Consider the following 18,795-nt stretch of genomic DNA (forward strand, 5'->3'; position numbering starts at 1 on the left):
GACGCAGCAGTCCAAGTGACCGCTGCAGCCTGTGATTGGCTGCAGCCTGTGCTTGGCCTGTGATTGGCTGGAGCTGTCACTTGAACTGAAGTGTCATCCCGGGAGGTCGGACTGCAGGAAGGAGACAGGAGTAATCGGTAAGTTAGAACTTCGTTTTTTTTTTACAGGTTAATGTATTTTGGGATCGCAAGTCACTGTCCATGGTGCTGAAACAGTTTAACTCTTTCAGCACCATGGACAGTGACTATCTCCTGACGTCGCGTACCGATAATTTTTTTGCCGGGATCGGCCAAAACGAGTTTGGCCGAACCCGGTGAAGTTCGGTACGCTTGTCCGGCTTCGCTCATCGCAAAGACACTCCGTTTGGATGTTCGGAAACAGAAAAGCACGTGGTGCTTTTCGGTTTTCATTCATCCTTTTCACTGCTGTTGCGCGAATCACGCTCGTCCCACGGAAGTGCTTCCGTGTGGTGCGCGTGATTTTCACGCACCCATTGACTTCAATGGGTGCGTGATGCGTGAAATACGCAGAGTTTTTGAACCTGTCGCGTATAGTACGCAGCGAACAAACGCTGCGCAAGAATCACGCACTGTTTGAACTGCCTCATTGACTTCTATAGTGCTGTGCGTGATGCGCAGAAAATACGCGGCCTGCACGCGCGCAAATCGCGCTCGTCTGAATCCCCCCTAAGGGTCCTAACGAGAGAAAGCTCATTGATCGGCGCTCGTTTGCTCCTTTCACAAGGAGCTATGTATGGGGAAGAGTGCTCATTACTACAATCACTCGTCCCCATACATTTCTATCATGTCGGCACCACATCTCCCTGTTTATCGACAACGATAATATTTTAGGCTGCATAAACTAAACAATGAACGAGCGCTTGCTCTGCTGATTGGCACCGTGTGAGCGCTCGTTTGCCTGATAATTGGCCTGTGTAAAAGGGCCTTAAACTGTAGAACCACAGCCTCTAATCTATGGAAATAAGCCATGTACAATGTTACAGCAGGAAGTGTTGGACCCCATGTATGGTTTGAGCTGCATTGTTTACATGCAGCTTATTCCAGCGATTCGAACAAGCATTCCAGGCAAGACATAAGTGTTTTGACATTGCAGCTAAATGCTGTTATGAAGTGTCAAATCACACTACCCAGCAAAAGTAAAAATACATCTAATCCAGAGTGGCATTTATATACATTGGTTTACTTCTTTACTTTCAATACATTAGCACGTGTTAGGGCTAGTTCACACAGAGTTTTTTGCAGGAGGAAAATTCCTCCTGCAAAATCTGCTTCAGGCGTTTTTTGCACAGTGGTTTGACAAAAACGTGTCAAAACACTCATCGAGGCGTTTTTTTTCCTTCTCCCACTGATTGAAATGGGGTTTTGGAGGCGGAAACCGCCTCAAGATAGGTCATGTCGCTTCCTTTTACCACGAGGTGGTTTTTCCGCTCGTGGTAAAAAACCGCCTCCGCCTCCCATTGAAATCAATGGGAAGCATTTTCGGGCGTTTTTTGACAAGTTTTGCAGAGCGGTTTCTGCGCCAAAAAGCTCGTAAAAAAAACTCTGTGAACAGGGCGTTATACAGTTTTAAACTTTATTTCTTTAACTATGTCATGTTTTGTAAAGAGTAAAGTCCATGGCTGCAATAAATGTCTTTACCTTGCTATTTCTTCACGATGTGCAGTCCAGTCACGTATATAATCTTCCTGTTCTTTTGCCTTTTCTTTAAATGTTGACACATTTAAAGCACCAGATGTTGCTATGACTCCATTCATTTGTGACCTCTGAACTTTTATTGTCGGAGAGGCACGTAGCCTTGAGTGTTTAGGAGAATTACGATTCGTTCCAAACTCATCTTCAGAAGTAGAAGCATACTCTGGTGGTAATCGTCTCCATCGGGCATTGACTATGTATTTGTACAAAGGAAAAAATATATTTATTTATTTTTCTACATAAAACAGATATTAAAACTATAGTAAGGAATGCAAAATTAAAGAGATTCGGTCGGTTCAAAAACCCCCTAGACTACCATTAACAGTATATAGCTTAAAAGACGCTGATTCCGAAACAGTAATTTTTATTTTTATACTCGCTTGCAGTCCCCTGCTACAAGCCCGCGAACGAGCCATGCGCTTTATAGGCTAATGCACTAAAGAGGACTCCTAAGTTCAATAATATAATGGAGAGGACTCCTAGGACTTATCAGCATTCAGCGAATGACCCATTTGCGGGCTTAAAGTAATTAAATGCAAGTGGAGTTTTTGGAAGTGACAAGAGTCCCTTTAAAAGTCAAATGGAGACTATAAATATCACAAAGACACTTGAATGCAATTGTTTTTTCTAAATTTCCTGTAGCACTCATACTATAGTGCATATCTCAGGGCAAATGGTGGGTCTCCTGATCTGTGTTGTTTCTTGTTTTGTTGAAGGAGAAAGGCAAAGTGTAAAACCAACTTACAAGACCACAGTATCTTAGTAACAATCACAGTTCAGAAACAAAAGTCAAATTGAGCCCCCATCAAAGAGTAAGGCTTCGTCCACATCTATGCTAGGGCTCCGTTCCGACTAAGCTCTCGGTCGGAACGGAGCCATGACAGACACAAACAGAAACCATAGGTTCCATCATTTTGATGGAATCAATAGCATAGTCGACGGAACCCTTGCACAAAAGAGACAAACGGAAACCATTGGCACCAGATCCGTCACCATTGAAATCAATGGTGATGGAAACAAAAACCTATGGTTTCCGTTTGCGTTAGTTAGGTCTCCGTTCTGAGGGAAAGCTCCGACAGACCGTCGGAATGGAGCCCTGACGCAGATGTGAATGAAGCCTTATCTATAGCCAGAGATAAACAGTAAAAACAGAGGATTACAAATTTCAGCACATTTACTCCATCATATGTAATGCATAATATGAAAGGGGCTCGGAAAGCCAGCACTCTCAAGGTATATACATTATTTAACCCACACGGTGAACGACGTAAAAATAAAATAAAAATCAATGGAGAAATTGCTGTTTTCTGTGAATCCGGACTTAATTTTTTTTTTATAAAATGTGATCAAAAAGTCGCATCTACTCCAAAATGGTGCTATTAAAAAATACAACTTGTCCCGCAAAAAACAAGAACTTATGCAACTATGTCGACGCAAAAATGAAATAGTTAAAGCTCTTCGAATGTGACGATGGAAAAACTATAAAAACTGCTTGTTCATTGGGGCCCAGATTGCAAGCAGGGGGAAGGGGTTAAACAAGGAGATGTGCTGCCGACAACAATGATTTTTAATTCTGCATAAAAGAGCAGATCAGCCCAGGGCTGATTACACAGAGCAATGATCGGGAATTAGCGTTCATATGAACGCTCGTTTGCCAGATCATTGGCCCGTGTTCTAGGACCTTAACATTCCCAAAGCAGGAATAGAAAGATTATTAGTTGGATTACAACAATCATTTGGAGGCTGTGATTTCTGTCAAAGTGGGTGTTTAGTCTTAAAAGGGTTATCCAGAGAGATACAATTAATGGCCTATTCTCAATTTAATATCTGTGGATAAACCCCATAAATGACCCGATTCCAATACTTTTATTTTTACCATATGATACATCCAGGAAATAAACAGTGACAATACACAATTTTGAAATTCTTACCTGAAGGAGAGCTGTGAGTTGGTACAGATGTCTTTGTTTTAGCATCTGATAGACGAGAAATGCTGTTAGCTCTGGCTCGTGGGGAGCCTTTAACGTCATTTGTTGTAGAAGCTTTAGGAATACCCCTGCTTGCATATTCTACAGTTCGAGAAGATCCAGTACTTCTTGATATTGTTGCTTCAGAGTCACTACGTGCAGATAAGGAACCTAGTCTTGTTCTACGTGGTTGTGCAAGCAAATCAATCCTTGAGAGAGATTTTTTACCTGCTGTTTGTTTTGATGTTGAACTTGTCGTTGAAACTTCAGAGGCAACAGATGCCCTATCAGTGTCGACAATCTCTGTATCTGATGTTTCACCTAAACGTGATCTACGCAACAGCGAAGTCCTTGTTGGACGAGGTCTCGGAAGTGTAATTGACTTACTAGCAGAAGTCGTTTTTGATGCCGTAAATTTGTCATCTGAAGAAGTAAACTGAGCTTTGGAAAGGGACTTTCCAGAATAATTTTCTTGGTCAGATGACAAAATATCTGAAACAGCTGAACAGTGTAAACTAGAAGTTTGATCATCATCTGTTAGGTCAAGAGATGGTTGACGATTTCTGCCACTTGTTCGGAGCACTTTACGGATTTCAGCTCTACTTCCAACATCTTTTTCATGTGTTTTATTTTTTCTTTCATTTCTTTCTCGGTACACAGTTGATGAGCTATGAAAGTCTTTAGAAGAAGTAGAAGATTTATCTTTGTGTAAACTACTGAGACTTTTTCGTTTTTGGGAACACTTTTTATCTGAATCCCCAGCAACGATGCTAATTGTGCTTGCTGTATCAACATCTGATTCAGGTGATATAGAATTATCTTGGGTGTAGCTTGGTGTTTTGGGATCATCATCAGCTTTGCTTTCGTCCCGCAGTCTGGCCTCAAGGATAGCCATGACTGCTTCCGTATCTTTCAGAAGCAAAGTAGTGTCCAAGTTAGAGTCAGTGTCTACAGAGTCATTTCTTTCTCTTATATTGTTTACAGATGTAAATGGAAAGACAGGTGTCACAGCAGATTGCTTACTGATATGTGGTATAAGTTCTATTGGTACATTTGTGCTAGGTTTGTCAATGGTAAAGCTGCCCTGCCTAACTAGTGGTTTTATGGATTCTCTTCTCTCAGTTTCAACACTTTTAACACAGCTTGATACAGCGTCATTTTTCTGATTTCCTTTTTTATGGGACACTTGTAAACATATCTGTGATTTATAAGCAGTCTGAGTTGATGATTCACCTTTGCTGAGTAGAACAGTTGGTGGCTTATTTGATAATTTTCCAGTTTTCAATTGATCTTTCATCTGTTCTTGTTGAGTTTTGTATGCAACTGGCTTTTTTACAGTGTTTGCTGAAATAGTAGCTTTGTTTGAATGCTCCAGAATTTGTTGCGGATAATCCTTGGAGTTAGCAGTTTTTTCAAAAGAACTGCTATCTGGTTTACCTGTTGTATCCATTCTTCCATTAGAGAAATACAGCTTTTCTTTCTTGCTGACATGGGCAGGGGATTCTTTCTCCTGTAATTCAGTATCTTGTTTTTCTCCAATTTCTGACCTAAAGCCATGTTTATTGGTAAAAGTATGTGAATTACTTTCTTCTTTAGGAAGTTTTGGTAAAGTTCTTCTTTTACAAACACTTTGGGCAGAGGTGATGGATCCACTACTTTTAAGTGAAACTCCACATTCACTCATATCAGCATCTATATGAAAAAAAGAATAATCATTCCTTTTTTATGTCTTGTTTACACATTGCATTCTTGTTGCAGTTGTAGCAAATATTGCCCCTAGTTCGACACCTTTTTTTGGGGAGGTGAGAGGGGGTTATTCTAAAAAGGGGCCTTAAGCCTAAACAACAATCCAGATGCTTACCGTACCAGTACTTAAACGTAAATCCACATCAACCTTTCACTGGCAATATGCATTACACTCATATTGGGGGAAGGAGGTCCAATACATTTCTGTCCAATGGATAAAATTACCGCCAGTCAGAAACAACCTTTACGGCAGTGCACTGAATGCATTATGGGTCCGTATAAAGAACCCGTAGGCATTAACTGTGTGGACACGAAGAACTGTATTCTACTCCAGAAGCATTGAGTCTAGGAAAGAATAATTCCGTAGTATGGCATGTATTGAAGCATAATCTTTAACCTCCTAAAAATCGTAGAGATAATGCTGCTAAAAACAGAATACCCAATACATTTCTGACAAGTGGAACAAATTGAAGTTGTCATACTTGAAGTTCTGCCAATTTTATAAACACATGCGCCAGTGAAATCACAGACATGTGTGGTATGTTCAAACTCTTTATAACTTACAGTTTTTGTAAATTAAATTATCTTGGTTTGCCTGAGTAAGCATTGATGTAAAACTACATAAAAGCGTTTGTGAGAGTTAAGTGCTGGGTGGCATTTTAACAATGTGCTGGGTATGGTATGGGGTATAATATGCTTTTTTTTCCCATTACTCAGGTTATATTTGTATATGTCACAATTGTTAAAATTGTCTAGGCTATCAAAGCTGCAATTTGTCCAGAAACCCCTCAGTGAGAGGGTTAAAGAGGTTGTCCGGTTTCAGCAACTTAATATTAGTTTTTGTAAAATTAAAAGTCAACATTTTTCCTATATACTTTCTGTAGTAATTGGTCATGGTTTTCAAGATCTCTGCTTGTTGTTATTCAGTAGCACCATTCATTGTTTACTTCCAGCGGACAGAATTCTGCCCATGGTCATGTGATGATCACACAGGTATTGGGCTCATTACAGTTAGGGTAAGTTCACATTTGTTACGCAGAAAAAATCTGCCTCAAAACTTCTTCAGGATTTTTGAGGCAGATTGTGAAATGCCAGTGGCGAAAAAACAAAAAAACGCTTCAAACAAGTGGCGCGGGTCGTCCCCCCCCCATTAAATTCAATGGAGGTTCAGAGGCGGAAACTGCTACAAGAAATGGCATGCCGCTTTTTTTCCCCTGTGAGCCGTCAAAACCTGCCCCGGAGAAAAACAGCCTCTGCCTCCCATTGAAATCAATAGGGAGATATTTGGGGAGTTTTTCAGCTCTATTTCCGCATAAGTATCACAAAAACTCAGCGTGAACTGGACCTTAGAGTATGTGTATCAGAGGTGTATCTTCCAACGATCCCAACACCTGGTTGTCCATCACATGACCATGGACAAAATTTTATCCGCTGGAATGTAACTCCTGAATAACAACAAGCAAAGATCTTGAAAACAGCGAGAAATTAATACAGAAATGATATTGGTAAATAGTATAACTTTTAATTAGACAAAAAAATAACAGTAATTTGTTGAAAGCGTGCAGCCACTTTAAGGAACATATTTGCCAACATACTTTTTCCAAACGCTTGTTCATCGGCTGATCGTATAGTTTCTGCAGCCTAAAATATTATTGTTATCTGAAACACATCTCCCTGTGCAAACAGGGAGGTGTGCTGCCGACATGATAGAAATGTATGGAGGAGAGCGAGTGTAGTAACGAACGCCTGTCCACATACATAGCGCCATGTGAAAAGACCAAAAGAGCGACAATCAATGAGCGGTCTCATTGATCGGCGCTCGTTGTTATGGCCAAAATAGGCCGGTGTAAAAGGACCCTAAGTCAGTTATGAGGCTCAGTGGCCAGAGTGAAAACTGCAAAAATTCAGGATTCTTTTTATATATATAGATAATGGAAAAATGTAAAAAAATAATCAGAAATTCTTAAAAAACTTTTTTTTAAATCATAGGTAACTTTCTAATTACATATTCTTTTGAAAAAAAGAAATGTCAGGTCTGAATTGCTGAATAGTGACTTAAAGTGACCCCCAGTCAAACAAAAAAATGTGACTATACATTAGAAATGTATAAACAACTTACCTGCTGCCCCGCTCCAGAGTAATCCGGCTGATTAAAAAAAACATCAAAACTATTTTTACTTTTTGAGATACAGCTGCTTTGTAACCTGTACACAGAGCAGCTGTATCTAGCGCTGAAACTTGTATCTGTCAGATCAGTAGCACTGACGGATTCAGTGGCAGCGGGTCCACGCAGCATAGAGCTGTTACCGATCACATCTAAGTTAATAACTTAGATGTCATCGATAACAGGTGGATAGTGCGTGGACCCGCTGTCTCTGAACCCATAAGTGCCGCTGACCTAACGGATTCAGGTCTAAAGGCTAGATAGAGCTATGTATACAGGATACAAAGAAGCTGTATCTCAAAAAGTAAAAATTGTTTCATGTTTTTTTTAATCAGCTGCTGCCACCAGTAAGGGCTAAAGTTTGCATATCAATCACGTTTGCATGCTGGCGGGGGTAGGTGTTGTAAGTGGAAGGAGCAGAATCTACACCCCGGCCCTGGCTCCAGTGTGTAGTGAATGGTGTCGCTATCTGCACTTCTTTCCTCCCACCCCTTTTCGGCTAAGGTACCTCTCCTGTGCAGCTGCAGATGGGATCTAATGGGGTAGGTGATAAAAGGGATATATTTTTTTACACCCCACATGCAAAACATAGGCGGAGCTTTTGTGTGTTAAGTGGGTCGGGCTTCACAGTGATGTGGGTGTATTAAGTATACAGCTGCCGATCGAGGGGTGTCGTGGCTGTGTATCATGTATCTAATGTGTCAGTGACATGTGTGTCATATACCTAATGTATCTGTGACATGTGTATCATGTATCTAATGTGTCGGTGACGTGTGTTATATACCTAATGTATCTGACATGTGTATCATGTATCGAATGTGTCAATGACATGTGTCATGTATCTAATGTCTCAGTGACGTGTCCAGTTTCATAATAGCGTCTGTGGCATGTGGCCTGTGTCTTAGTGGCTTGTGGCCTGTGTCTATGCCGCGGGTGCGGCATGTTTTCTGTGTCTTAGCAGCGTGTGTGGCATGTGTCCTGTGTCTTAGTAGCATGTGTCCTGTGTCTTAGTAGCATGTGTCCTGTGTTTTAGCAGCATGTGCGGCATGTGACCTGTGTCTTAGTAGCGTATGCCGCATGCGACCTGCGCCTTAGCAGCGTGTGCCCTGCGTCATAGCAGTGTGTTTTGCATGTGTCTTGCGTCTTAGCAGCGTGTGGCATGTGACCTGCGTCTTAGCAGTGTATGTGGCATGTGACCTGCGTCTCAGTAGCGTGTGTGGCATGGGTGCAGAGTCAGTGTAGAGTTTTTGACTTTGAAAGTACACACTTTTTGCATTTTAGTGTCAGTGTCCACCTCATGCAATTTATGTCTGTATGTGCATCAGTTTATATATTTCTGAGCAATATATGTAATCTGTTTAAGTTTAAAACGCACATTTAGGTCATTAAAGTTTTACTCCCAGACCCCTTCACAGTATAGCATACAGTATGTATCAATGAATGAGCAATGCATTGAGTACTCTATAATAAGACTCTTCGCAGCAGAACTTCCACTCAAAGACGAAGAACCCCTCTGTCATGTCCATATGGACTGTGATTAACTTGAGGAGCTTGTTTGAGGTTCGTCTATTTTGGATAGAATTTGTAAAGAGGTCAAGGAAAATTTTTAATATGTATATAATTGACTTTTACATAATTGCTATTTAGAATTTTGTGCTAAGTGGTGGTACGATAGTGATTTGAGGGGATGAGGGCTCAAGTTGTAATTTTGCTCCAGGGCCCATGGGACTTTAGCTACACATCTGTCTAGTAGAGACCAGCATGGAAGTAGAGTAAATGCCCTTTTAGACCGACCGATAAGTGGCCGATGCAGCGAGCGCCGATGAACGAGACATCGTTGATCGGCATTTTCTTGCTCCTGTCGCAGGGAGCTATGGATGGGGATGAGTGGTCGTTACACCGATCGCTCGTCCCTATCCATTATCATCATGTCGGCAGCACGAATCCCTGTTTAAACAGGGAGATGTGCTGCTAACAACGAGAATCTTTTAATTTTTTAAAACGATACGACCAGAAGATGATCGTTCCCGTTTACACAGGGTAATTATCGGCAACGAGCGTTATTTTAACTCGCGTCTGCATGATAATCGTCCTGTGTAAAACCCCCTCTAGATCCCCGTACTGTGCAATATGACAGGCAGCAGAATGAATGCACAAACCTGAGCACGCTTATTGTGTTCAGTTATCCTGACAAGATGTAGGAGGCAGGATGACTGCTGACTGTGGAACAGCCAAAAGAGAGAATTTAAAGGCTTTATTTGGGGGGGGGGGGGGCGGCTGGGGGGCGCCATTCCACTTTTTGACTCAAGCAGCAGAAAGGCTGGTGATAACATGAAGAAAATTTCCTATATCACCCCTATGGGGTCACTGAAAGGTTGTACAGTGGGTGAGATGACAGTATGTGAAAGTAAGTAAGGTGCTAAGTTTCTCATTGCATTGCTGTTAGTTTCTCAGGAGAACCTTGTCTTACTCATGATTGGCTCAGCTCGAGCCAACTCCCTACTTGTGAGATATAATGTAATTGCATACTAACAAAAAACTAGAGAAGGATTGTGGGCATGTCTTTGTGTCTCTTACTTCTCTCCGACACATCGATATAACAAATAAATCTGGATCTGGGCAAGTGACTGAAGGGTGTCCATTGACACACCCATCTAAACTTCAGTCTAATATAATTTGCACTAGATTGAGTCAACACAGTAATAGTGGTCTATCTTTCTGCGATCACTTGCAGCTTTCCCCTCCACCAACACACACAGAACAAGGAAGTAAAACTTTAAATTCTGCTCCCCAACTTTAAATGAGTGCTGCACCCCGAATATTGCACCTAATATTTAATAAAATATAAACATCTAAGCTCTAGCCCTCATATTCTAGTCATAACAAACATTTAACATGATGGCATATTTCATAAGTCTCTGGCAGTGAAAGGGTTAAACTATAAAAGGATAATTCCATTGTGGACATTTATGGCATATCCATAAATATCCGATTTTTTGCGTGATCCACCTATGGGATCTATATCTATCTATAGAATGGGGTCCTCTGACTTCCATCCTACATTCCCTGGGATCCGGCCATTGAGTTACGAGGTGGCCATTATGGAAACAGCAAAGCTCGTCTTGGCTATTTCCATACTCCTAGCCATCTCGTAACTCAGACCCAGAACCAAGCGACAGTGGGAAATACCCCCTTTAACTTACTCTGCAATTGATAAAGAATAATAAAAAATATAATAAAGATAAAGTTGATATAGTTCAAATTTTTTTTATAAGAAGTTACCTTTTTCAACAAAAGCCAACGTACTGAATTCACTTTGCCCATTTTCTTGATCATAACACACATGGTTAGAGGCCAGACTTGCCCATTGGGATGCCCAACGTTTTCTGCCAATTACAGAGAGAACATCCTAAAATAAGACAAAAATAGAATTTTTTTATAAACGAAAACCAACAAAATAAAATCTCAAATACAAATCATATGTCATAAATAAGTCATGTCTATCAACACAAGTATCTCAGCTGATGCAAACATCTTGCAAATCCAGGTCTCTCTCTAGTACTAGTCACTGCTACATAGCTTATGGCTTTTATGAATTCAACTCAATTCAAGTATTGTACTGCTATCTACTGGTGTCTCCTTTGGAAATAAGGTCAGGGTGAATAACTTTTGTTTAACTGTAAACTTTGTGTATTATACGGAGACCTGAAGAAACTCCTATCCTCTGGATAAAAAGGGATTCACCAGCTTCCAGCAGCTCTTTCTGACTGAAAAAAAATTGCTAACTTTCTTCTGGAGGGAAAATATCCTTCTTTGATAAATCCAAGGTCACATCAACTTGAAATGTTTTACAAGATTAATATTTTGGGGCAGATTTACTAATGAGATTGCGCCTAGACTTTGTAATAAAATGTACCAAATTGTGGCGCATAATGTTGCATCACGTTTTAGACCTATTTATGAAGCAAATGTGCCAAAAAGAACCAGTGTTTGCGCCTCACTAGACACTTTTCGAAATTGTCTCACAAATGGGATGTGACGTAGCAAAAATGTGGGGTGGATATGCATCAATAATTGGTGCAATAAAACTGTCGTAAACAAAGCCAACAAAAAGTGGTATTATGAAGAGAAAAGCGTCTAATATATATAGCTAGATGCACCAAATTTATCATACAGCGTGCGCCACTGTGATATAGATGTAGCCGTCTTTATCTTGACTTTTAGGCTATGTTCACACGGAGTATTTTGCCGAGTTTTTTTACGCGGGAACCGCGTCGCAAAACTTGGCAAAAACGGCCCGAGAACGCCTCCCATTGATTTCAATGGGAGGCGTCGGCGTCTTTTTCCCGAGAACAGTAAAACTGCCTCGCGGGAAAAAGAAGCGACATGCCCTATCTTCGGGCGCTTCCGCCTCTGACCTCCCATTGACTTCAATGAGAGGCAGAGAAAGCGTATTTCGCGCTGTTTTATGCCCGCGGCGCTCAATGGCCGCGGGCGAAAAACGGCGCGAAAATCGCTGCGAAAATCGGCGTGCAGGGAGAGGAAAATCTGCCTCAAAGTTCCAAACGGAATTTTGAGGCAGATATTCCTCCCCCAAAATACTCCGTGTGAACATAGCATTAACGTGTTCAATACACAGTGGCAAAATCCTTTATCTTGACTTTTTCAATGGCTTTTCAATACCTTTTGTTGTGTGATATCACACTGCAGCAAGTTATCAGATTCAAGATACAGATGAATAAATCCCTAAATTTGAAACCCTAGATCTGACTGCCTGGTCTAATGTTGTTTAACCCCTTCAGGACACAGCCTGTTTTGGCCTTGTGGACGCAGGCGATTTTTTCAAATCTGACATCTGTCTCTTTATGTGGTAATAACTCGGGAATGCTTTTACCTATCCAAGCGATTCTGAGATTGTTTTCTCGTGACATATTGTACTTTAAGTCTGTGAAAAAATGTGGTCGATAATTTCAATATTTATTTGTGAAAAACCCCAAAATGTATAGAAAATTTGCAAAAAATTGCATTTTTCTAAATTTGAATGTATCTGCTTGCAAAACAGATAGTAATACCACACACAATAGTTACAAGTTAACATCCCCCATATGTCTACTTTATATTTGCATAGTTTTTTGAACATCCTTTTATTTTTCTAGGACGTTACAAGGCTTAGATTTTTAGCAGCAATTTCGCACATTTTCAAGAAATTTCCAAAACCTATTTTTTCATGGACCAGTTCAGTTCTGAAGTGGCATTGAGGGCCTTATATATTAGAAAGTCCCCATAATTCACCCATTTTAAAAACTTCACCCCTCAAAGTATTCAAAACAGCATTCAGGAAGTTTCTTAACCCTTTAGGCATTTCACAGGAATTAAAGAGGCTCTGTCACCAGATTTTGCAACCCCTATCTGCTATTGCAGCAGATAGGCGCTGCAATGTAGATTACAGTAACGTTTTTATTTTTAAAAAACGAGCATTTTTGGCCAAGTTATGGCCATTTTTGTATTTATGCAAATGAGGCTTGCAAAAGTACAACTGGGCGTGTTGAAAAGTAAAAGTACAACTGGGCGTGTATTATGTGCGTACATCGGGGCGTTTTTACTACTTTTACTAGCTGGGCGTTCTGATGAGAAGTATCATCCACTTCTCTTCAGAACGCCCAGCTTCTGGCAGGTCAGATCTGTGACGTCACTCACTGGTCCTGCATCGTGTCGGCACCAGAGGCTACAGTTGATTCTGCAGCAGCATCAGCGTTTGCAGGTAAGTAGCTACATCGATTTACCTGCAAACGCCGATGCTGCTGCAGAATCATCTGTAGCCTCTGGTGCCGGCTCGTCTGACACGATGCAGGACCTGTGAGTGACGTCACAGCGTGATCTCTCGAGAACACGCTGTGTCTGCACTGCCAGAAGCTGGGCGTTCTGAAGAGAAGTGGATGATACTTCTCGTCAGAAAGCCCAGCTAGTAAAAGTAGTAAACACGCCCCGATGTAACGAACATAATACACGCCCAGTTGTACTTTTACTTTTAAACACGCCCAGTTGTACTTTTGCAAGCCTCATTTGCATAAATACAAAAATGGCCATAACTTGGCCAAAAATGCTCGTTTTTTAAAAATAAAAACGTTACTGTAATCTACATTGCAGCGCCTATCTGCTGCAATAGCAGATAGGGGTTGCAAAATCTGGTGACAGAGCCTCTTTAAAGCGAAGTAGAGGTGAAATTTACAAATGTAATTCATTTGTAATAGAAAAATCTCTGTAACACAGAAGGTTTTACATGAGAAACGCAACTCAATATTTATTGCCCAGATTCTGCAGTATTTAGAAATATCCCACATGTGGCCCTAGTGTGCTCGTGGACTGAAACACCGGCCTCAGAAGCAAAGGAGCCCCTTTTGAAGCCTCCTTTTTATTACAATATATTTTAGGCTCCATGTCAGGTTTGAAGAGGTCTTGTGGTACCTAAACAGTGGAAACCCCCAAAAAGTGACCCCATTTTGGAAACTACACCCCTCAAGGAATTTATCTAGTTGTATAGTGAGCATTTTAACCGCACAGGTTTTTTGCTGAATTTATTGGCGTTAGGGGGGATTCACACGAGCGTGATTTGGCAGCGTGTAGACCGCGTTGTTTTCGCGCGGCACGCAATGCCCTATAGAAGTCTATGGGGCAGTACACACAGTCCGTGTATTTTGCGCAGCGTTTGTTCGCTGCGCAAAATACGCGACAGGTTCAATAACTCTGCGTATTTCACGCATCACGCACCCATTGAAGTCAATGGGTGCGTGAAAACCAGGCAGGTCGCACGGAAGCTCTTCCGTGCGAACTGCGTGTTTGCGCAACAGCTGTCAAAAGGATGAATGGAAACAGAAAAGCACCACGTGCTTTTCTGTTTCCAAGCATCCAAACGGAGTGTCTTTGCGAGGAGCGAACCCCGACAACCGAGGCAAACTTCACCGGGTTCGGCCAAACTCGTTTTGGCCGAACCCGGCAAAAAAATTTCCGGTCCGCGACGTCGGGAGAGATTCACTGTGCATGGTGCTGAAAGAGTTAAACTGTTTCAGCACCATGGACAGTGACTTGAGATCCCAAAATACATGAACCTGTAAAAAAAAACGAAGTTCTAACTTACCGATTACTCCTGTCTCCTTCCTGCAGTCCGACCTCCCGGGATGACACTTCAGTTCAAGTGACAGCTCCAGCCAATCACAGGCCAAGCACAGGCTGCAGCCAATCACAGGCTGCAGCGGTCACTTGGACTGCCGCGTCATCCAGGGAGGTGGGGCCCGATGTCAAGAGAGGCGCGTCACCAAGGACGCGTCACCAAGGACGCATCACCAAGGCAACGGCCGGGAAGTTCTCGGTAAGTAGGAACTTTATCTTTTTTTTTTACAGGTTTTTCGCTGTTGTGTTCGGCATTCACTGTCGAGGGTGCTGAAAGAGTTAGCTCTTTCAGCTCCTTGGACAGTGACGGGCGTCGACAAGCCTCATCTCTATGATGGCGGCTGCGCGAAAATCACGCAGCCGCGCATCAGACACGCATGACACACGCAGCTGTCAAATGGTTTTTGCGCTCGCAAAACGCCGCGTTGTTTGCGCGCGCAAAAACGCAACGCTCGTGTGAATCTGCCCTTAGTCTGTGAAAATGAAAATCTACATTTCTTCTGAAGAAACATAGACATTTTTTAATTTTTGCAAGGCATAAAGGAGAAAAAGCACCCCAACATTTGTAAAGAAATTTATCCTGATTACGGCAATACCCCATATGTGGTCATAAACTTATATCTGAACACATTACAGCCCTCAGAAGGGAAGGAGCGCCATTTGGGTTTTGGAGCTCAAATTTTGCTATAATGGTTTTCGGTGCCATGTCCCATTTGCAACGCCCTGGAGGGACCAAAACAGCAGAAACCCCCCAAAAGTGACCCCATTGACTATCAGAATCCAAGAGAGCAAATGCCTCTTCAGTGGTATATAGCTTGCGTGCCATTTTTTACGTATTTTTCTTTTTACTTATTTTTTGTAACAGTTTTAATAAAAGTAACAAAGAAAAAGTCCACTAATCCATTGATCAATAAATTTATGAACAACCCTAAGGCCCTGTTCACACTGAGTTTTTTTAACGAGTTTTTCGGCGCGGAAACCGCTCCGCAAAACTTGTCAAAAACCGCCCGAAAATTTCTCCCATTGATTTCAATGGGAGTTGGACGAGCTTTTTTACCGTGAGCAAAAAAAACGCATCGCGGTAAAAAGAAGCGACATGACCCATCTTGAGGCGGTTTCCGCCTCCAAAACCCCATTTCAATCAGTCAGAAGGGTTAAAAAAAACACCTCGACGAGTGTTTTGACGAGTTTTTGGCAAACCACTGTGCAAAAAACGTCTGGAGCAGTTTTTGCAGGAGGAATTTTCCTCCTGCAAAAAACTCACTGTGAACACAGCCTAACAATGAATCAATATATTTAGAATTTACAGACGTGTAAAATATATGAAGAGATTTATATAAGTATATGTGTGTATACGTATATATCTATATGATTTTATAGATATATAACATCCCTAATTATTAATTTTTAGTATTATCAAATTTCAAATATATGTCTATATATAATATAATATTACGTGTGTCTGTGTGTGTGTGTGTATGTGTGTATATATATATATAATATAATATAGACGTGTATGTGTATGTATATATATATATATATATATATATATATACACACACACACACAGTATATAAATATATATACATATACATAGAGAGACAGATATATATATATATATATCTGTCTCTCTCTCTCTCTATATATATATATATATATATATATATATATATAAAATCATGTAGATATATATATATTTATATACATTATATATATACACACACACACATTATAATCCCTAATTGATTATTAATTAACTAATTAATTGTCCTAGTCTGAGTACTATCTACCTAAACTATAACTAGCTGCCTACACTAAACTATCTATGTGGAGGTGTTTTTTGTGTGTTTCACATTCATTGTGTCTTTATAGGAGACACACAGCAGCTGCTCGGCACAGCTTCTGCTCCCCCACTGTCTCAGAACGATCTGACAGGGAGGGAGGAGAAACATTGTAGCAAACAGCACGAAAGTTTGTTGCTGCAACAAACTTTGCTGTGATCATCATGATAGCTTTATCATGGTGATCACGTCATCAGGACCGACACCAACCCGGTCCTGATGTCTTCTCTCAGCACTTAGGCTGCTAGTAGCAGCGTGTGCTGAGAGATTCAGGGCACAGGGAGAGCGCTGTGCACTCTGTTCTGGCACCACGTGGATTAACGGGCTGCAGTAGAAAAGCCCAGCACGGCAGCCCGTTAATCTACGTGGGCTGGTCGTGAAGGGGTTAAATCTTAGACAACATTAGTAAATCTACCCCTTTGTGTTTAGAATGGGGAAAATTAGGTACATTGTATAGTTTATGCATCACGTGGGCCATGTGAAGAGAGGAGAAAATAGTTTTTTTAATTTTAAATTTCCCTCCCTGAGTACTAGGGGATGAGTCAGTTCAGAGAAAAAATTATGAAATTATCTTACGAATTTTTAACGGATATGATTTTTAAATATAATAAAAAGTTCTTCAGAACATACACAGATCAACAATGACACTAAAACTCTCTGCCTAATATTGTTTAGCTCTCCCTGATGCAACCCAAACAGCTCTGATCCGTTGAGGCAGGGACTCCACAAGACCTCTGAAGGTGTCCTGTGGTTAGTAGCAGATCCTTTAAGTCCTGTAAGTTGTGAGGTGGGAAATCTATGGATCGGACTTGTTCAACCCCTTCAGGACTGAGCCTGTTTTGGACTTGTGGATGCAGCCAATTATTTCAAATCTGATGTGTCACTTTATGTGGTAATAACTTGGGAAGGCTTTTACCTATCCAAGCGATTCTGAGATTGTTTTCTCGTGACATATTGTACTTTATGTTAGTGGAAAAATGTGATCAATAAATTCAGTATTTGTTCGTGAAAATCACCAAACTTTAGAGAAAATTTGCAAAAATTAGCATTTTTCTAAATTTAAATGTACCTGCTTGTAATACAGATAGTAATACCACAAACAATAGTTACTTATTAACATTTCCCATATGTCTACTTTATGTTGGCATCGTATTATGAACATCCTTTTATTTTTCTAGGACGATACAAGGCTTAGAACTTTAGCAGCAATTTCTCACAATTTCAAGAAAATTTCCAAAACCTATTTTTATAGGTAGCTGTTCAGTTCTGAAAAGGCTTTCAGGGCCTTATATATTAGAACCCCCATAAGTCACACAATTTTAAAAACTGCACCCCTCAAAGTATTCAATACAGCATTTAGAAAGTTTCTTAACCCTTTAGGTGTTTCACAGGAATTAAAGCAAGTAGAGGTGAAATTTACAAATTAATTTTTTTTGTCAGAGAATCCATTTTAATCCACTTTTTTCTGTAACACAAAAGGTTTTACCAGAGAAACGCAACTCAATATTTATTGCCCAGATACTCGAGTTTTTAGAAATATCCCACATGTGGCATTAGTGTGCTAATGGACTGAAGCACGGGCCTCAGAAGCAAAGGAGCACCTAGAGGATTTTGGGGCCTCCTTTTTATTAGAATATATTTTAGGCACCATGTCAGGTTTGAAGAGGTCTTGTAGTGCCAAAACAGTGGAAACACCCCCAAAAATACACCATTTGGAAAATTACACCCCTCAAGGAATTCATCAAGGGGTATAGTGAGCATTTTAACCCCACAGGTTTTTTGCTGAATTTAGTGGAATTAGTCCGTAAAAATGGAAATCTAATTTTTTTCCAATAAATTATCAATTTTTACAAGGAATAAAGAAGAAAAAGCACCCCAAGATTTGTTCTCCAGATTACGGAAATACCTCATATGTGGTAACAAATGGCTGTTTGGACACACGGCAGGGCTCAGAAGGGAAGGAGCGCTATTTGGCTTTTGTAGCTCAAGTTTACTCAATTGGTTTTCGGGTGTCATGTCGCATTTTTAACAAAGCCGCTGAGGGACCAAATCAGTGGACACCCCCCAGAAGTGACCCCATTTGGGAAACCACAGCCCAAAAATAATTTATTTAGGGGTATAGTGAGCATTTTGATCCCATAGTTTTTTTGCTGAATTTAGTGTAATTAGGCCGTCAAAACTTCTATTGTTTTTTTTTC

General features: G+C 40.8%; 1 protein-coding gene across 3 annotated transcripts in view; it reads right to left on the reverse strand.

Moving 5' to 3' along the window:
* CEP170 (centrosomal protein 170) overlaps positions 1–18,795 on the reverse strand; it is a 221,812-nt gene that overhangs the window by 78,235 nt on the left and 124,782 nt on the right. For all 3 annotated transcript variants that reach the window (XM_075862609.1, XM_075862608.1, XM_075862610.1), the window contains exons 10-12: positions 10,872–10,998; positions 3,644–5,371; positions 1,659–1,905 (exon numbers count right to left, since the gene is read on the reverse strand). In XM_075862609.1, coding sequence (XP_075718724.1) covers positions 1,659–1,905; positions 3,644–5,371; positions 10,872–10,998 — 2,102 coding nt within the window. The remainder of the gene's footprint in view (positions 1–1,658; positions 1,906–3,643; positions 5,372–10,871; positions 10,999–18,795) is intronic.

This window comes from Rhinoderma darwinii, chromosome 4 (genome assembly GCF_050947455.1).
Source record: "Rhinoderma darwinii isolate aRhiDar2 chromosome 4, aRhiDar2.hap1, whole genome shotgun sequence".
Lineage (NCBI taxonomy): Eukaryota > Metazoa > Chordata > Amphibia > Anura > Rhinodermatidae > Rhinoderma > Rhinoderma darwinii.